This window comes from Diceros bicornis, chromosome 3 (genome assembly GCF_020826845.1).
Source record: "Diceros bicornis minor isolate mBicDic1 chromosome 3, mDicBic1.mat.cur, whole genome shotgun sequence".
Lineage (NCBI taxonomy): Eukaryota > Metazoa > Chordata > Mammalia > Perissodactyla > Rhinocerotidae > Diceros > Diceros bicornis.
The window spans coordinates 9,559,300-9,579,399 of record NC_080742.1 but is presented as its reverse complement, the minus strand read 5'-3'; the positions used below and the strand labels follow the sequence as shown (position 1 = coordinate 9,579,399).

General features: G+C 38.4%; 1 protein-coding gene across 2 annotated transcripts in view; it reads left to right on the top strand.

Annotated features, from left to right (window-relative positions):
• The window catches only part of STARD3NL (STARD3 N-terminal like), a 51,298-nt gene that overhangs the window by 27,530 nt on the left and 3,668 nt on the right, over positions 1-20,100 (top strand). For both annotated transcript variants that reach the window (XM_058523025.1, XM_058523017.1), the window contains 5 exons: positions 5,563-5,640; positions 8,329-8,406; positions 10,356-10,409; positions 10,522-10,639; positions 12,601-12,696. In XM_058523025.1, coding sequence (XP_058379008.1) covers positions 5,563-5,640; positions 8,329-8,406; positions 10,356-10,409; positions 10,522-10,639; positions 12,601-12,696 — 424 coding nt within the window. The remainder of the gene's footprint in view (positions 1-5,562; positions 5,641-8,328; positions 8,407-10,355; positions 10,410-10,521; positions 10,640-12,600; positions 12,697-20,100) is intronic.

The following is a 20,100-nucleotide window of genomic DNA, read 5'->3' as shown; positions in this document are numbered from 1 at the left end:
TTATGAAAGCAGATAGTTATATTAGAAAATAAGATTTGTCCCAGAATCATAGTAATATGCAGCATGAATCTACTATTAAGGTTCTGTTTACAGATTTTCCTTCTGTTAATGTAGCACTATGGGTATGTCTTATTTTTGAGTAAAACGAAACAAGCTGGTGATATTACACAGTAATTTAGAGTGTCTGTTTTTACTATTTGTTCCATATGTATACATTAAAGAAAATGTTTATTTTAAAGGAGTAATAAGTTTTTAAAACTAATAGCTGTGTACTGAGAGACGAAAAAGAAATGCATCTTTTAACAGGAAAGCATAGCAGCAGTTTTGAGGGAGCACACTTAAAAATTATTGTAATGACAGCACACAATTAAGGCATTCTTTGATTAACCACTAGTATCACTCCATGCTTTGAAGTGAGGGAAGCCATAGGGTAGAGACTTGGCAAGTGCTCATGGGATCACACTTCTCACTTCCCTCCTTTCTTATTGCTCCAAGGAGGTTGAAACGGAAGAGAAGTGGGCTGCACCCTGTTTTTGTTCATCAGAAGGGATCTGTTTACATCTGCATGTAACACGTTACAAATTAAAAGTCACCGGGCCTAGCAATTAAGAAGTGTGTTTTTATCCTTGATTTTCCACTGACTACCAGTTTCTCCAGTTGTAAAATTAAAAGATCATGCAATGGTATATGATCTTTTAAGATAGTATATCATGACTATAAGCAAGGTTTTTTTTTTAACATTTAATTTCTAGTTTTATTTGTTTTAAATTGTTAATCATGACCTGAGTTTTTCACTACACACCGTACCATCCCTTTTCTTTTGTTATCTGTCTCTGTAAATCTCTAATCACTCAAATCCATTGTTTTTTTACATGTCTGTACATTTACTGAGTGCCTGGGCACAGGCTTTTGATTCAGATATTGCAGGCTCCATAAAAAAAAACTGTATGAGATTTAAAGTGTAGCTAAGGAGATGTAACACATATCTTATACTGCCTTGTAATGTTGGTCTTTAAAAGAAGAAAGAAATAGCATAAAGGGTCCCTAAGGCCTTCAGAAGAGTATGGGGGCCCACCTATTCCATGCAATTGTAACAATAACCAAAATACTTTGGTTTCATATGTGACTTCCAACATAGTCAGCCACTTTTCCTCCTTGCTCCAGGGAGCTGACTGGCACCAACCTAGCCCGGAGGGCAGGGACATGGCAAGCCTCAAGAGGCCTAATACCACCTTGGTTCTTTTTCCCTCTGGAAGACCGTAGGGCAGCTGATCTCTTTTGGGCAAGTTGAAGGGTTGGTTCTGATTCTGTATAGGGTCTCTTGATACACCCTTGAGTAGACTGATTTCCCAAATTGGATCTGGAGTTCACCATGGCTTGAGGACTTGAGGACTTGAGGACATGAACTAGAGGACTCTATTTCTTGTCCAAACTCTTCTACCCCAGGCTCTCTAGACTGATATGAGCAGGAATCAAAGAGGCACTAGAAGGGAAGTTGCTTTTCTTTTTTAGCTTTTGACACTTTGGTTGAGATTATGGTTCAAAACAAGTTCTTTATCAATGCTTATTGTCTGTTTCATTATTATTTTCTAACTAGTGTAATAGAAAGCATCAGAATGCTTCTAATTTGACCTAGAGCTGTCACAACTAGCTCTGTGGCCTTAGAAAAGCCAATTCAGTTCTCTGGGCCTTGGTTTCTCAATCAGTTAACAGAACTAAATACCTGTCTTGCCTTCCTTTTGAATTCTTATGAGGATCAAGTGAAAAGATACATATAGCATCCTTGTGGCAGTTATAAAGCTCTACACAACTGTAGGTTATGTAATATATTGTTAACTAAAATAAATTTAACCCAGAAAGAGAAAAAAAATGTTGGTTATTGTTCTCTCATTAGTGTTGCATTTATGTTCCAGGTATTTGTTATCCTACTGATTCTGATTCCGATGCTCTTACCCCACTGTCACTATGTTTTGTGGTTAAACTGGGATCACCAAGGATAACAGAAATTCAGATTAGGGGACATCAGTGGGTGGGTTGGAATTATCTAAGGGAGTGCTTGGAGGAGATGAACTGAATTTGGTTTGGGAGGATGGGTGGAACTTGGGATAAAAGAATGATCTGGGGTGTGATTGTGGGAACAATTGGGAGAGACCTTGAAGATCAAGGTGAGCAGAAGCACTGAGACAGGATTGTGTGCTTGAGAATGAGTGTGTGTGTTTTGGAGGGGACAGGGCCAGAGGCAGAGAGAATATTAGCCTGGCTAGAAAGTAGGATGCCTGTAGGAAATGAAATTGCTTAGATAAGCTGGTTCTAGACTATTAAAATTCTTAAAAGCTGTATAGAAGTGTTGGGACTCACTGCAGTAGTGAGCTGTTACAGGTTCTGGAGCAGATTGGAAAACACAGTTTTGAGATCTTTCAGAAGTTAGTGACTTGCATTCTACATCAAGACTTACCTGCCATGTGCAGTTGGACATCTAACGTAACACCCTCCCCATCAACACACGCACCCCCTGCCTTACCTTTTCTTCATCAGTAAACAATACCCAGATGCTCAGGCCAAAAATGAAGACTCATCCTTGATTGATTTGCTTGTTTGTTTTGTATTTCTCATGCCTCATATCCGGTCTAAATGTAAGTCCCATCAAATCTACCTGCAAAATATTTTCAAAATGTGACCTCTTCTCTCCATTTCTACTATTGCCATCCTCTACCAAGCCAGCATTGTCACTCATCCAAATGACGTCACCATGTGCCACCTCGTTTCCCTGCTTTCGCCCTCCTACAATCCATTCTCCTCATAGTAGTCAGAGTGACTATTAAAAGTAAAAACATAAATCAGATAATGTTACTTTCTGTTTGAAGTCCTTCACTTACCAGAGCACTTAGAATAAAATCCAAATGCCGTAACTTGGCCTGCAAAGCCCCCAGAAGCCTCTGCAGACTTCCTTTCCTACCGTCGTTTCCTGGCCCACCCAGCTCAGCCAGACTTGCTTTCTTCTGTTCTCACAATAGAACAAGCTCTCTTCTGTCTCAGACCTTTATACTAGTTATTCCTTCTATCTGAAATGATTCCTTTCCTTTATCTTGATGTAGATTCCGACTTCTGATCATGCTGGTATCAGTCGGTTTAAATGTCACCACAGAGAAGACATCCATGGCTAGCCGACCCAAAGAAGGCAACTATTATTGTGTCACGCTGTCCTGCTTCTGTTCTCTGTGTGGCACTTATTTTCTTATTTATCATCTCTCTCCCTTTTGCTAGAATGTAAACTCCATAAAGACAGAGGTATCGTTTTGTTTACTCAAGTATTTTCTGTATTTAGAATGGTGCTTGGTGCTTAACAGTTGCTCAGCAAATATTTGGTGACGGATAAAGGTCTTTCTGGCAGTTTTTGTTGCAGGTGGATTAGCTTAGGGAGAGCTTGGCAGTAAGAACACTCGCACAGAAGCTGTTGAAGGAATCCCATGTAAGGTGGTGGGGACAGAAAGGAAAGAGCTAATTCTGCTCTTTCCTGCGATGCATACTAAAGGAAGAAATACCAGAAGACTTATTGATAGACTGACTTTATCATCTCCAGCATCCAAAGATGACTCTATGGTTTCTAATGATAGAACCTAGAACAGTACCAGCCCTGTCAGAACTGTGATTGGGAAGGGATTCCGTGTGAAACTAAAGGTGAATCTATTTGGGGCATCTTGAGCTAGAGACAAGGATTTGAAAATAAGAATTTAGAGTACAAGTTAGGGCTAAGATGTAGATTTTCAACTTTTCTATTTAAAGGTGACACAAAATCAAAGTATTTAAAAGTATGCCGATACCAGAGAAAACCTTTTTGTACTGGCTGTTCCCTGAAGACTTGTATCGTACTTTGATTCCTGTTCCCTCAGCCAGGAGGGTTAGTCTCTGTGTGGTAAGAACTCCTCTGCCCTGGGCCACTTGGAAGAATCATTCTTTTAATGTCTTGGATATCGGTAAGTTTCTTTAGTCTGGAGAGACACAGCAATGAGACTAGATGGTTGGTTGGCTTTTAATAATTATTTCTCCTTGCTCCCAGGTTTTCAATTCTATTCATTTGTAAAAGTCTGTAGTCAAGTAGGTCTATAGCCAATCTGCATGAATTCCATAGAAATCTAAACCTCCTTAAGGGATTTTAAAGTTCACTGTTTATGGTATACTTTCATTTGCATAATAAATACAAATACATGAAAAAGTATCTAAGCCAGGAAAGTCTTTCCCTTGTAGCAACTTCTATTCTAATTTGACCAATTAGCAAAACTTGCAGAGATACTACTTATTAATTTTTTCCCTTTTTTCTCCTATCGAGGTCTTTGGTTAATTGCCCTTCATTTTGTCCCTTTTCATACTATCTGCGTTGGTTTGCCAGGACAAACAACGTCTGTGCTCCACACTGGAAGCTTGAATTTACCGTTGCGCATCGTGTTCCCTCTGACTAGGCTAGTCCACGGGCCTAACAGTGATAGAGTGTCTGCTTGAATGCTGCATTAGCTGCCGGACCTATATTCCCTTACTTGATTTTTTAAAAAGTATTATTCTCTATAGTTCAATATGTAAAATTTTGAATTTTATCATTTAAAATTCATCTTGATAGGAGAATTGGGAGAGGACAGAAAATTTATCATATTAGGTTTAATTTTTATCATTTACTATATCACCTATGATTGTAGGTTTAGTCTGTCCCTTATTTTGTTATCCAAGTTAAAAAATATATATAAGTCGAGGGGCCTGCCCTGTGGCGTAGCGGTTAAGTGTGCGCGCTCCTCTGCTGGCGGCCTGAGTTCGGATCCCAGGCGCGCACTGATGCACCGCTTGTCAAGCCATGCTGTGGCTGCATCCCATATAAAGTGGAGGAAGATGGGCACAGATGTTAGCTCAGGGCCAGTCTTCCTCAGCAAAAAGAGGAGGATTGGCATGGATGTTAGCTCAGGGCTGATCTTCCTCTCACACACACACACACACACGCAATAAATAAATAATAAAAATAAATAAACAGGCATATTAAACAAAAAATATATATTTATAAGTCAGTAAGAGTGCAGAATTTTAAAATGCCAGAAGCAAATAAAAAAGACAAACCAGAGAGAATTTTTACACTTCTGTCCTGTGTCATGGTAACTGCTGTCATTGATGTTTACTAAGAGATTGCGAGACTCCTTGGCCGAAAGTGAGGGGAGCCTGCATAAATGTGAATTGTCTTCTTTAAAAATATACATTGGTACAATGGAAGACTTTATCTTAAGAAGAGAAAGAAAAATAGTTTCTTATTTAACATTTAGTTTGCCAAAATATGGACTACAAAAAAAGGCACTGCTTTTCATTCTACGTTTATATTTGTTGAATAAATGAATTCAGAATTTAAGGGGAGGTGCTATTCAGCATTTTTCTGTTAGAATTATGAGGGTTTTTTTTCTTCCACATTTTAACATTTCTGGATTCTGAGAAGATAGGCAGAAAAGTGTTTATGACACCTTCCTGTATGGTCTTGGGTATTATTTTCACATGTAAGTCTCTCCTCGTTTGACTTCTTACCCTCCTTCCTAGGTGAACGGAGGCATTGAGAACACGTTAGAGAAGGAGGTGGTGCGATATGACTACTACTCTTCTTATTTTGATATATTCGTAAGTATTTTCTGTTTCACACTGCATTTCAGACAGGAGGAAACGGAAACCAACAGGCAGATTTCCTCTCAGTAGACCTGAAATTCTATGCCATCGTTTTTCCTCCCTTGAACATTATCTTTCTTTTTTTCTTAGTTGCTGGCCCATTCAGTGTTCTCCCTGTGTCTTTCTAAGGAATTGTCTGGTCATCTGAAGGAAAGAAAAGATTAATGAGAGATAAGGGGGGCAGCAGAAGGATCCATTCTCATCTTCTTGGAGGAGAACATTTATTCTTTCAAATGACTGAAATAGCAGCCGTTGACATACCCTAATCACTAAAAGGAAAATTCACCTGTTTATATAATAACATAGTGAAAATGCCATTGCTTTTCTGCCTTGAGATTTCTGAATGTATTTTTGATAATATTCTATGTTTCATTTTTCCATAATAGGAGTTTTTGAGGAAAGATATATATTGGTAGCCTTGGGCAACATTAGTCAGTTGTAGAATTACATAGGTGCAATTACCTGTAGATGAGGCATTCATTTTATTCAAACGAATGCTTGCAGTCGCTTTCTCAGACACACTATGACTTTGATTGGGTTTGATTCATCTCCATGGTATCTTTTTATAGTTGATAAGGTAAGTAAATCAGATTCTAACATTATATTAGACATAGCGTAGGCATTTAAAATTCGTAGTGAACTCCCCCAAATTCATTTTAGCTACTTTATTCACTATCTTTAGTAGCCGTATGCACAATGGTTAAGAGTAGGACCCTTAAAGTCAGAAAAACGTGAGTTTGATTCACAACACCATCACTTGTTGTATATCTTTGAATACATTGGGTCTAAACTTCAGTTTCCACATATGTAAAATGAGATCATCCTAGTTCCGAAAAGTAAATGAAATAATACATGGAAAACACTTAGCCCAATGGTAGGTACATCCTAGAAGCTTAGAGAACCACCTGCAATCACTATCATTATCATTATTTTTGGTTGAGAATTGTATTGGTTGTATTTTCTAGTGGTTTTCAAACAACTCTAAAAAGTTTCGTTATGTTTTGTTTTGGAAGAGGCCTGCAGAAAGTCTGTATGGGGAAAGAGGTGGAATTCCCAATAAATAGAGATCAAGGTTCCTTGTCATCACCCCCTTGCAAGCTGAGTAGTTCCATTTTTATCTGTACAGTATGTTAGGGGTCTAATAAGATTGTGTTGAAAAAGTGTTTGGCTGATACAGAATATTTGGAAAACCACTAATGTCATTTAATCCCCTCGTTTTTCCAAATGAAGAAATTGAGTTTCATAGTTCAGTGTCTTGACCTATCCTAGGTCATTGAAGTTGGTGGCAGAGCATGTTAGATCCCAAATCTCATGATATTTCTTCCTTCTAAAACTATTGACATATAATAACAAAATTGATTTCTCCTTTTTTTCTTATTTCTCTTGCTGAATTTATCTTAAAATAGCCTGAGCCAGGAATTGTCAGGAAACCAGGTTAATCCACTGGCCCGATCTCCAAGGACTGTTTGTACTCAGTGCTTAGAAAGTTAGTGGTCATGGACAGCTAGGCGGGGCCCCTTAGCTTAGATTGGAAAGACTGTCATGCCTGGCCTAGGAAATGGACACACTCCACAGGAAACTTTGGGATCTGGGAGACTTCAAGGTAGAGGGGTAAAAACTTATATTTTTGCTAAGTCCAGAATGCAAAGATATAGTTGGAATGAATAGAGATACTAAACGTTTAGCAGATTGTTGGAAAACACATTTTTAATGAAAGCAGCAAATTAAAAAAAATAACAATCTGCAAACTTCATTTATGTAAAAGGATCTTAAGTGAGATCATCTAGTCAATGACAGCAAAAAGGTTGTCACCTTCCAGCCCTGCCGCAGTTTTGGTTATTAAGGAACTTTTGGCAGACCCCATACCCTGAGGCATTGCTCAAGAGACACCTGACTTTTTCCTACGCAGAATAAGCATGTTTTCCAAGTAAAATTGCATTCTGTATTTATTCCTTAGTAGGTGAGAGTTACTAAGAGCTGTGGCACAGTAGTTAAGAGCCTGGTCTTTAGAGTCAGGCTACCTGGGCTCAAATCCTGGCTTCCTCACTAAGGAGCTGTGTGGCCTTCTACAACTTTTCTATCCATCTTATCTGTATAATAGGATTAATGATAGTAGTTGACTCGTGGTGTTTTTGGGGTGAGGATTACATAGGATAATAATACACATAAAGGGTTTCACAAAAGTCCCTGAACCATCTTAAATAATCAAATGGTAGCTACTGGGACAGGCAGAACTCTCCCAACACCCTAGTAGCCCAGAGCTTTACAGTGGGCTTGACAAAGAACCTGATATCTTCCAAAGGTGAGTGTTTGTACCTGGAGTGGAAAAGTCAACTTTCAGAACATGTTCTCTAATCTTAAGAGGATATCAGAGATATATGTGAACTCAAATAGAAAGGAAAAACAAACATTTAATTATATATTCTTTTTTGGATAATGGGAAGTTAATTTGAATCCTTATTTGGGTGGTATTACATAAATTCTAGATCAGGGATCCCAAATGCTGGTCTGTAGACTGTTGCTAGTCTGTGGCAGTCTTCAGCTAAATCACAAAAAGGAAGACACTTTGGTGGATTCTTCATAAAACTAAATTATCTTACTTTTGTATATATTTTCTAAAACTTGTCTTTTTTTTAAATATAGCTCTTGGCAGTTTTTCGATTTAAAGTGTTAATACTTGCATATGCTGTATGCAGACTGCGCCACTGGTGGGCAATAGCGGTAAGTACGCCTGGGTGAGTGGTTCATCTCCTCCGGTGCTGGTGGCCAGGGCCTGTTCACAGCAGGGCTGAGCTGAGAGAAAATAGAGTTTTCATATGGGTTGAATTCCACTAGCTTTTCCTGAATCCCCTTCTTCCACAGTAGGTTTAACACTCCAGGGCTTCTTTCCAGTGGTAATGAGTAACTAGCTTTGTCTCTATGGATACTGAGCCAAATGAGGAATCTGGAGGCCCAATGGTGATTATTGCCTAGCCTCAACCCACCCTTTACCTCATTTTGCAAATGAGAGATGAGATCAGTACCTCTGTCGCGAAGATATTTGGAAAATTTCCTATTTGGTTGAAACTGCTTGATGATTTTTCGTGACTTGCTCTTTGCTTGTTTTGATAGTTCCCTTTCTCCCTGTTTTATTCCCCTCCCTCCAGTCTTAAAGGGAAAAGCTCCCATGCTCCTTTTTATTGTTACCTTTGGGCTTCTTGAAGGCAGTGGCGTTTTTACTCATCTCTGTTTCCTTGCATCTAGCACAGAGCTTTGGCATATGCTATTCACCCTCAATAAATATTTATTGATTGAAAGAAGAATTATAAGCAATTCTGCCTGAATTATTTTTGCCATTTCCACAGACGTCTGAACACTCACCTTTTTGAGAGCTCTAATAAGGCAGGTATATGGGGTAGGGGGGGATGCTGAGCTCCTCAGACTGGAGAGAACTGCTCAGGAATAACCTGCAGTCCTGCTTTTGGGGTCTGAGACCTCGGTCTGTGTGGGGGCCGGCAGAGGCTTGTCCAGCTGGGAATGGAGTTGTGTTTCTCTCCTAAGAAGTCCACCAGGGGCCACGTCTGCCTGAGCCATCTCTTCTGAGCATCCACAGAATCATAGGGCTAATGTCAGACCACCTGTTGAACCCCAAGCTCGCATTTCACGGCTGTAGGCTGACAGTTTAGCCAGAATTGACTCCCTTTCAAAAATACTCTTTTGCTGATACCAAATAGCTGTGATGATTATCCTTTCCGTATTTTCTACAACAGTCCCTATTTGGGACATTCTATTGCAGAGTCCCCATAATGTACACTAGTATTTGTCAGACCATCTGTCTCAATGTTTGTTTCAGAAAAGTGGTTAACATTCAATGAGAGTTTTAAGAAAAGTATCTTCAATATCTACTTTCAAATTATCAAAGGGACAGGTCAGATTTAGCATATCCATTTTATCATTGCTGATTCTTCTTTTTAAAAACATTTGCAGAGAGGGTCCAGGCAGCTGGAAGGAGATGTCAGCTGGTGCCTAAAGAGCACTTAGTGTCAGCCTGTAAAGTTAATTAGTATCAGAGTGTAAAATGCCTCTTTTCCCAAGTAGCTCACTCTGGCTGGGGTGTGTGTGTATGTGTTGGTTGTGTTTTGCTAACAAATGCTGACTCTACAACTTTGTTAATGCTTACTGAGCGTGACACCTGATGTCCCCTGACCTCTATTCTGTCAGTCAAGGCTGCTATTGGCATTCACTCTGGTCAGGTTTCACATTGCTACAAATCTTAGTTGGCGCCTGGAGTGACAAGGCCCAGGTCCTGTGGAATTATCTCTGGGCTTCCCAGCCCCTAGGGGGAGCCCTGCCTCTGTATTTCACTGGTCCCTTCCTCCATTTGGTGATAGTGGCTTTGGATGTTGTACCCTCTGGTGGACCAAACCTAGTTTCCTAACACACCAGCCTGCTAAAATGTGCGAGAAAGGAAACCACAAGCAGCCAGTCAGGGATTGTGTGCCACTCGAAGCCCACTTTGCCCCAGTCTGGGTTTAGGGAATAGAGAGAGAGTGATGTGGTAAGGAGCCAGGCCAGACAGAGCTTTTTCAGACATTTTGTGCTTCTGGCTCAGATGAATCTCTTGTGTGAGGAAGGTGCCTTCACAATGTCAAATGTCTAATTTGAGTGGTGCTGGGTTATGTGTCTTTCAGTTGACGACAGCAGTGACTAGTGCCTTTTTACTAGCAAAAGTGATCCTCTCAAAGGTATGGCCTAACACTTCTTCTGTACAATTACCATGTATAATGACAAAGCCTTGTTTTCCTGTGTGAGCTCATGGTAACTGCATTTCCCTCTTGGTCATCTCTGTTCCTCCAGCTTTTCTCTCAAGGGGCTTTTGGCTATGTGCTGCCTATCGTTTCATTCATCCTTGCCTGGATTGAGACATGGTTCCTGGATTTCAAAGTGTTACCTCAAGAGGCAGAAGAAGAAAACAGTAAGTTTCTCTCAAAGTAGCCTCCTGAGACCTGCTAGGTGCTGAGCTGGAAGGAGGAGCTGTAGATGTCTGGATGTGAATGGAGCTGCAGGTGGAGTTAGGCGGATCACGGTGTCTCCATCCTTCGGTGGGCACAGCAGAAATCGAGAGGAGGGTTGGATGAAAGGATAGTGACAGAATGTGGTTCCTCCTCTAGCTTCCCTGGAAGAAAGTGTAACACTGGTGAAAAAGACATTCAGACAACAAAAATAGCCAACACCTCTTCTTCCTCAGACAGGTTGACCTTTTGTCCCTGTTAGTAGTAGTCATAGACACTAAGCATTTTGTGTATCTGGAGAGAACTGTGTTGTTTAGGGACAGAGAAATGTAAATCAGTTTTAGGTGAGCTGAGGCAGCGGTTCTAAATAACAGTCAGTGATTTTCCAAAGTCTCATATTTGCTACCCATACACCAGGTGGTGCCTTGAATGGGCCATAATTAGAACTAATTGTTGAGTGCCTGGAGTGGGATTATTGGTGGGTAGAAGATGAAGATGGAGTTCAGAGGAGGAAGATAGCAAGCCAGAGAAATGATCAGCCATCTCAGGCTTTCACCATCCTCCTCTGAGTAGCTGAGTGATAGATAGCATTGTGTAATCATGAGTCCTGCCAAAGCTCTTATAATTCCTTTGTGTGGCTTTGAGTATCCCTGGATATTAACTAGGAAGTCCAAATGATTGATTGAACTTGATGATTAATTATTGGACTGGAATTCTCTGCATGATGGCCTTTGTAGAAGCCCGCACACCCCACCCACCCTCTTGGAGGTGACATGGTCAAAGCTCAATGCAGAGACCCAGACAGTTTCAAGACATGCTGCTGTTATGCTCTGTCAATCAGCTGGCTCGATTTGCCCTGCCTTAATAGGGAAAAAAGTCTTGTGTCTTATAGAGAGTTATCATGATTATAACCTCAAGAAACAGCAGAAGCAAAAATAACCTTGCAAATGGTTTTATTTTGGAAAATCTCATTTACAGAGAAGAAATCTATAAGAGAAGAATTATAGTCAAGAATAGGTTTTAAAATATGTGTTAATTAGACCAAGACGTGTCTTCTATCCCGTGCCCTCTGTTCCTTTATGAAAATGTATTGTGGAGAAGGGACAGGTAAAGCTAATGGAAGTCACTTCTTTTTTAATTGTTTATGAACATCAAATTGAACTTTATTGAATTAACTATTAATGTGACTGAGGCTTGAATGCTTGTGTGATTAAACCAAATTCAAAGTAACTAATAGAGCAGAACACACAATTAATGAAAAATTTTAAAATAGCATTTATTTCCACTGTCTGTAACACATATTACACACATTCCTGGCACCTGCTGTTTGGCCTGATGTTTCCTCCAACTTTATCCCAGTGTTAACTCAGCTTCAGCCAAAAGAACTCATTGTCGATGGCCTCTCTCATCTTGGGTTAGTGTTCTTGAACTGTCTGCATCATGCTTCCTTCTTTTTTCTTTGCTTGTTTTTTTAAAATATGCTTCCTTTCTAGGGGGACCTTTTTATTGCATAAATATCTCTTTGCCATCTTAATTATTCTTTATATATTTATAAAAGACTATCCATTTATTATCCTTTACATCTGGCATTTCTCTAGTTGAATGCACACTGTAGACCATTTGTACAAGCTGACTAGATTTTTTGTTTTGCTTTGTGCTTTGGTTTTGATGTTCTTGTTGATTTCTATAGGGCGGTAGGAAAGATGCTATAAATACTGAGTTAAGGAATCCCATAAGTAACGTGAGGCAATTTTTTAAACTAGCTGGAATATGTTCGTACGGTACTGGTTCATAGTTTATTAATAAAACTTTGATTTTTTGGTTGAGAGATTTTCAAAGTACCTCTTTTTATTGTGGTTAACCTTGCCAAGAAGCTACCAAAACAGTGACATCATTCCCAGCATCTGAATTTCTTCTCTTCTAGGACTCCTGATAGTTCAGGATGCTTCGGAGAGGGCAGCACTTATACCTGGTGGTCTTTCTGATGGTCAGTTTTATTCTCCTCCTGAATCTGAAGCAGGTAAAAAATTTGATTATCATTTATATTTTGGTCCATCATTCAGAAGCTCAGCCCCCCTCTCTCTTCTTCTCAATACACTTAGCAAACATTTAACATACCAGTTACTTAGGATATGAAAATAATTAAGATGTGGTCTTGAAGTGTGGCCAGTGGTAAGACATGGAGGTGTGAAAATTAAATAGGGGGCCATAGACACTGGGATTTGTGATCTGCATCTTTGAAGATAGAGGGACAGGGGGAAGGTGCTCTCTTTATTATCTGTCAGCCCTCAACTGACCTTCCTCCAGACCTTCCTCCAGGATTCCCCAGGTCTGAGAGTGGCGGCACTGCCTACCCAGTTTCCCAAGTCAGAAACCAGAGCGTCACTGGGGACTCTGCCCCTTTCTGATGGCTCACACCATGCTATTTTGACTTTCTTTATTTCTGCCTCCTTTATCTCAAATTATACCACTAATATCATCTCCAACCTTAATTCAGCATTTCCTGTTTCAGTTTCTACAGAAGTCTCCTGTCTCCCTGCCTCAGTTGCCTTCTTCCAGCCAGCCACCAGAGTACCACGTTAAAAGTGACAATTGCATTATTCTAAGATTTCTTTATGACCACACTATGATGTAAAAGTCTCATTTCTATTTTTAGAGATGAGATAATCGAGGCTCAGAGAAGATGAAATAATTTGTCCAGTATCACACAAATAAGAAGTGGGGCTAGGATTTGAACCCTGGCTCCAGTGCTAGAGTCCATGCTCATAGCTAATAAATATACAGCCTTTCGGTATTAATAACAATACAGAATTGATCATGTTATTCCTCTGCCCAAAAGCCTTCAGTGGGATAAAGGATTAAGAAAGCTGTGGATCCTTAGCCTGGCAGAAAGCACCTCTATGACCACCCTTACCCAGTTGTCCAACCTCTCTTCTTGTTACTCTCTCCCTGTCTTCTCTTTTTAGCTCTTCTGAAAATGCTGTGCACCAAAACCCTCAAGCCGTTGTGCATCTTGCTTTTTCTATCCTTAACACTACCCCTCTGCAATCCTAGTGTCCACTCACATGTTCAGAAGGCCTCTCCCCACCCCCCACCACTGTTTCCGGGCAGCCATACATGGGGTGTATTTTGCCTGCTCTTTAGGACTCTCCCATAGCCCTGTCATCCTGGGTTGACTGCACTGTCTTCAGCACTGACCTGGCCTGTTTCTACCACTGAGATGTAGACTTGAGTTAGAGACTGCATTATTTTATTCTGCTTAGTGAATATTTTGAACACACAACACACACAAAATATAATAAAACAGAGTCCAGGCAGAAGGAGCTGTGTGAATGATCAAAGGCACAGCAATGTGACATAGCACATTAGGGACTCCAAGTAACTTGATATTCTGGAGTTTTGGTGTTGGATCTAAAAACAGTATAAAACACAAAAGTATAGAGTCAGATGAAATAATGATATGAGTTAGCAGAACATCTGTTTCTCAGCCAGTACAAACTCAAGTAAGTGTTAAACTTTTTGTTACCTCGTTAGAAGGATTATTTCATTGAGGTTTTTATGTATTCGTAGGACTCATTCTTTTAAAAAAAAAGGAAGTTTGCATTTTAGTTCATGCTTTTGTATAGCTTTTATTTTTCTAGGACTAATAAAATTTCTCAGCACTAGTGTATTTTCTTAATTAGAAGTTCAGAGCAGCAGGATAATAATAACATGAGGAAACCACCTTAGGCATTCATCAAGCAATCCATTGGCTTCCTACCTGTGGCTTTTACCACCACCTAGTGGTAGTTTAGAGCATTACCATTTCATTGGATTATGAAGCTAAACAGGAACAAGAAATACTTTCAATGTTCTGATGGGTAGCTGCTTTATTTAAGACAAAATGCAGATCATTAGTGGGCAGAGAAGGCATATTTGAAGTGGCTTACTTTATTATATTTGCATTGTCTGAGTGTTCAATTTAGGAGAGAATTAAAATTAAAAACTATTGTTGGAATGAATGTGCCTAGAAAAGAAGGTTCTACTCTAAAGTAAAGCTTTCTCATTTGGCCAATGGCTAAATATTAAACAGTCTTTCAGCAGCAGAAAGCTGCTGTGACACAGCGCTGATTGGCCCTCATAGATTAGAGGATGTCTGGGCCCTGCCTTGTCTTTTCTGGTCTGTCTTTCTCCAACACCATGTATGGTGCCTGACATATAGTAGATTTAATAACTATTGAAGGAATGAGTGGAAAGAAGAGAGAAAGAAAGAAATTAGAGGCACCAAAAATTAAAATGTGAACATTTTTCCTTGGAAAGGAATGGCTTGAATTTTAGTATCAGAGATTTGGAAAACTAGCACATTCTCGTAGATGTACTTTTAAAGGATATAAAGATGGTTTGTTTGCAAGTTTGCTTGTCGGTCTAACCATATCCTGCTTACCTGTGTATTAAATGGAAATAGCAAAGAAGCACAATCCTCTCTCAGATGGTTGATTGAAGTTGTTATATATGACATCAGACAGCTTATATGAAACAGTTGTGATGATGGGGAAAGGGTATTTGTTACCTCCTAAATCATCGAAAGAATGCCTTAAAATGAAGAATAGCTCAGTTGTATAATATAATCGGTTCTAAGCAAATCTAGATGAAGGCATTAAAAATTTGAATATGATACCTATTGAAAGTAACCATACATACTGGTTTCCTGGCACAGTCTTGGCTTACTCCTGTGTCCCCTTGTAATTACTATAACTCCTTTTATCTCTCGGAAGTGTTCTTGTTTAGATGATCAATTATATCGTCACTCTGTGTATAGTCAATAGTCAATTGAAACAATTTTATCCCTTTTTAATTAATATTTTGAAAAGTATTGAAAAATCGTAGCTGAGGATATTAGGTAACATTCATTTTTTTTAAAAACAGCTTTAATAAGGTATAATTTGCACACCCTAAAATTCATCCGTTGTAAATGTGCAATTGCATAATTTTTAGTAAATTTATAGTTTTTTAACCAACATCACAATACAATTTTAGAGCAATTTTTTCGTTTGAAAAAGTTCCTTTATTTACATTTAATCCCTCCTCCTAATTCCAGTCCCAGGTAATCCACTGATCTGCTTTCTGTCTTGAAAATTTACCCTCTTTGGACAATTAATGTAAATGTAATTGTAGTTTTTTACATCTGGCTTCTTTCAATTAGCATAATGTTTTTGAGGGTCGTTGATGTTGTAGCATGTGTCAGTAGTTTGTTCCTTTATATGGGCTGAATACTTGTCTGTTATATGGATATACGTCGTTTCGTTTATTCATCAGTTGATGGACATTTGGATTGTTTCCAATTTTTGGCTATTATGAGTGATCTTGCTATGAACATTCACGTATATGTCTTTGTGGGAATGTATGTTTTTATTTTTCTTAGATAGTCCTAGAAGAGGATTTGCTGGGTCATATGGCAAGTTTCTGTTTAACTTTTTAGGTAATTGCCCCGTTGTTCTCTGAGGTTGCTGTACCATTTTACATTCCCTCCAGCAGTGTATTAGAGTTTGTTTCTCCATATACTCACCAATGCTTGGTATTGGCTGTCTTTTTGATGATAGCCATTCTAACAGGTGTGAAGTGGTATCTCCTTGTGGTTTTACTTTCCATGCCCTTAATGGCTAATGACATTGAGAACCTTTTCACGTACTTGTTAGTTATCCATATATCTTTAGAGAAATGTCTATTTGAAGATGTTTACCTTTTCTTTTTCTTCTTAGTTATGTTGATTGTCTTCTTAATGAGTTGTAGGAGTTCTTTATATATTCTAGATAAAAGTCCTCTACAAGATACATGATTTGCGAATATTTTCTTCCAGTCTGTAGTCTTTTTGTTTTCTTCATGGAGCCTTTGAAGGACAGATTTTTAATTTTAATCAAGTTCAGTTCATCAAAATGTATTCTTTTATGGAGAATGTGTTTCAGAGCATATCTGAGAACTCTTTGCCTTAACCTGTGTCACAAAGATTTTCTCACATGTTTTCTTCAAGAAAATTTTACAGTTTTAGCTCTTTTATTTAAGTTTATGGTCCATTTTGAATTAATTTTTGCGTATGGAGGTAAGGAACTAAATTCATTCTTTTGAGGCAGCACCATTTGTTGAAAAGACTATCCTTTCCCCATTGGATTAACTTGGCACGTTTCTCAAAAACCACTTGACTATAAATATAAGGGTTTATTTCTGGACTCTCAGTTCTCTCCATTGACCTGTGTGCTTTCCTTGCCCCAGGAGCACACTGGCTTGATTACTGTGATTTTATTTTTGTGTGTCTTTGAGATCAGGTCCTGTAAGGTCTTGCTTGAAAGGCCTGGCCTGCTGTCGCCTGAGACCTCGATTTTGTAAGTAATGAACCTTGTCAGTCCCTCTGGGGCGTGTGGCATTGTCAGTCTCAACATCCAAATCACATTTTGGGGGCTCCCTCCCCCCACTGCTTTTGCAGGGTGACCTTAACAGTCCTCCTACTTTGTTTTTCGAAATTTTTTTGGCTAGTCTAGGTCTTATGTGTTTTCATGTAAATTTTAGGGCGAGCTTGTTCATTTTTGCCCAAAATGCCTGCTGCATTGAATATATAGATCAATTTGGGAAGAATTGCCATGATAACAATGCCGAATCTTCTAATCCATGAACATGGACTCTCTCTGCATTTCTCTCTGCTTTGTTTTTTAGTTTTTAACAGAGAAGTTTTACTCTTCTTTTGTTAAATTAATTCCTAAGTGTTCTATTCTTTTTGGTCCTATTGTATATGGAATTGTTTCCTTAATTTCACTCTCAAATTGTTTTATGCTAGTATATAGAAATACAATTGGTATTTTGTATCTTGAACTTCTGTCTTTTGACTTTGCTAAACTTGTTTATTAGTTCTAATTTTGGTTTTGTGTGTATGGATTCTATGGAATTTTCTACATACAGAATCATGTCGTCTGTGGACAAAGACTGTTACTTTTTTCCTTTTCAGTCTGCTGGATATCTTTAATTTTGTTTTTCCTTCTTGCACTGCCTAGAACCTCCAATACAATGTTGAATAGAAGTGACAAAAGCGTCCTTGTCTTGTTCTGGGTCTTTGGGGAAAAGCGTCCTTGTCTTGTTCTGGGTCTTTGGGGAAAAGCGTCCTTGTCTTGTTCTGGGTCTTTGGGGAAAAGCGTTCAGTCTTTCAACGTGAAGTGTGATGGTAGCTGTGGGTTTTCACAGATGCCCTCTATCAGGTTGACGAAGTTCCATTTTATTCCTAGTATGTGGAGGTTTTTATTGTGAATGGGCACTGAATCTTTCAAGTGCTTTGTATGCATCTACTGAGATGATCATGTGGTTTTTATCCTGTATTCATTTAATATGGTGTATGACATTAATTGATCTTTCGATGTGAAAGCAACTGTTTATGTCTGGGATAAATCTCAGTTGGTCATGTTTATAATCCATTATGTATGTTTTTGGATTTGATTTGCTAGTATTTTCTAGAGGATTCTTCTACTTGTGCTCATGATTTTTGTACCTACTGGTCTGTGGATCTCTTGTTATGTCTTGGCTTTGATATCAGAGTAATGCTGGTCTCACAGAACACATTGGGAAGTGTTCCAAACTCCTCTGTTTTCTGAATGAATCCTTTTTATGAAGGGTCGGTATCATTCTTTCTTTAAATGTTTGGTAGGTTCTCCAATGAAACCATTCTGGGCCAGGGATTTTTTTGTGTGTGGAAAGATTTTTAAAATTACCAATTTACTCTCTTTACTCAATATATATAGGTTTTTTCCAGAGTTTTTATTTCTTCTTGAGTCAGCTCTGGTAATTTGTGTCTTCCTAGGAATTTATCCATTTCTTCTAAATTATCTAGTTTGTCGATATGAATTGTTCATAATATTCCTTTATAATTCTTTTCAGAATCTGTAAGATTGGTAGTGATGTTTTTCCCTTTTTTTCTTGATTTTCATAATTTGTGTGTTCTCTCATTTCTTTTTGGTAATTCTAGCTTGAGGTTTGGCAAATTTGTTGATATTTTCAAAGAACTAACTTTTGTTTTCATTGATATTTCTCTAGTGTTTTTCTGTTTTCCATTTCAATTATTTCCATTCCAATTTTTATTTCCTTTATTCCACTTGGGTTGTGTTTAGCTTGCTCTTCTTTTTTATGATTGATTTTAAATCTTTCTTCTTTTCTGATATAAGCGTTTAAAGCCGTAAATTTTCCTCTTGGCATTGTTTTAGCAATATCGTATAAGTTTTGATATGTCGTGTTTTCATATTCATGCATCCTTGGCTTTCAGCAGGTTGCCTATAATGTGTCTACATGTGGATCTGTTTGTATTTATCCTAATCAGCATTTGTTTAAGTTATTAGATGTGTGGATTAATATTACTCAACAAATTTGGGGAGTTTTGACCATTATTTTTTCAACCATTTTTCCTGTTCCCCTTTTTTTCTGTTCTCTGTTTCATGAGTTCCATTACATGTATGTTTGTATGCTTGGTATTATCTCATAGATCTCTGAGCTGTGTTAATTTTTCTTTTGTTTTTTTTCTCTCTGTTACTCAGATTGGATAACTTCTATTGCTGTATCTTCAGGTTCAAATTCTTTTTCTGCCAAGTTGAATATTCTCTTAATGCCCTCTAGTGAATATTTCACTTAGTTTTTATAATTTTCTACTCCCGATTTAATTTTTTTAATTTTCTAATTTTGTAATTTGTCTCCTTCTTGAGAATCTCTATGTGTTGATTTATTGTTGTCATATTTTCCTTTAATTCTTTAAACATGGTTTTCCATATTTCTTTGAACATAATTATAATAGCTGCTTTGAAGTCTTGGCTAAATAAAATATCTGGATACACTCAGAGACAGTTTATATTGAATTGTTGATTTTGTTTTGTTTTCACACTTTTCTGATTTTTGCCTGTCTGATTTTTTAGAGAAAAATATTTTGTTGAAAATATGTTGTAGCAACTCTAGATTCTGATTTTTCCCCCATAAGGTTGCTGTTATTGCTGTTTGTTTACTTAGAAACTGGCCTGAGCTAAATATGTGAAATTACGTCCCTCGTGGTGTGTGGCCACTGATGTCTCTTCTCAGTGTTTTTCTTTTTTTTGATTTTAATTCTCTCGTTTTTAAGTCTAGCTCCCTAGGGGTCACCCCTGTATCTACATAGCTTAGTGACAGCCAGTGATAGGACAGAGATTGTCCTCAACCCCCTTGATTAAGACTTCCATACTGTGCCAGGTGGATATGTATATGTATTGGGTAGCACATTCAAATTTCAGGCCATTTTGAGTCTTCCATAGCGTGTACATTTTGCCGAGTCCTTTCACATCTCCTCTGCAAATGCTCACAGCCTCACGGTTGACCACGAGACTTTGGCTAGCTCAGCTCTTTTGGATCTCTGCTAAGCATGTGCACAGCTTCAGCCAAGCATATGATTGCT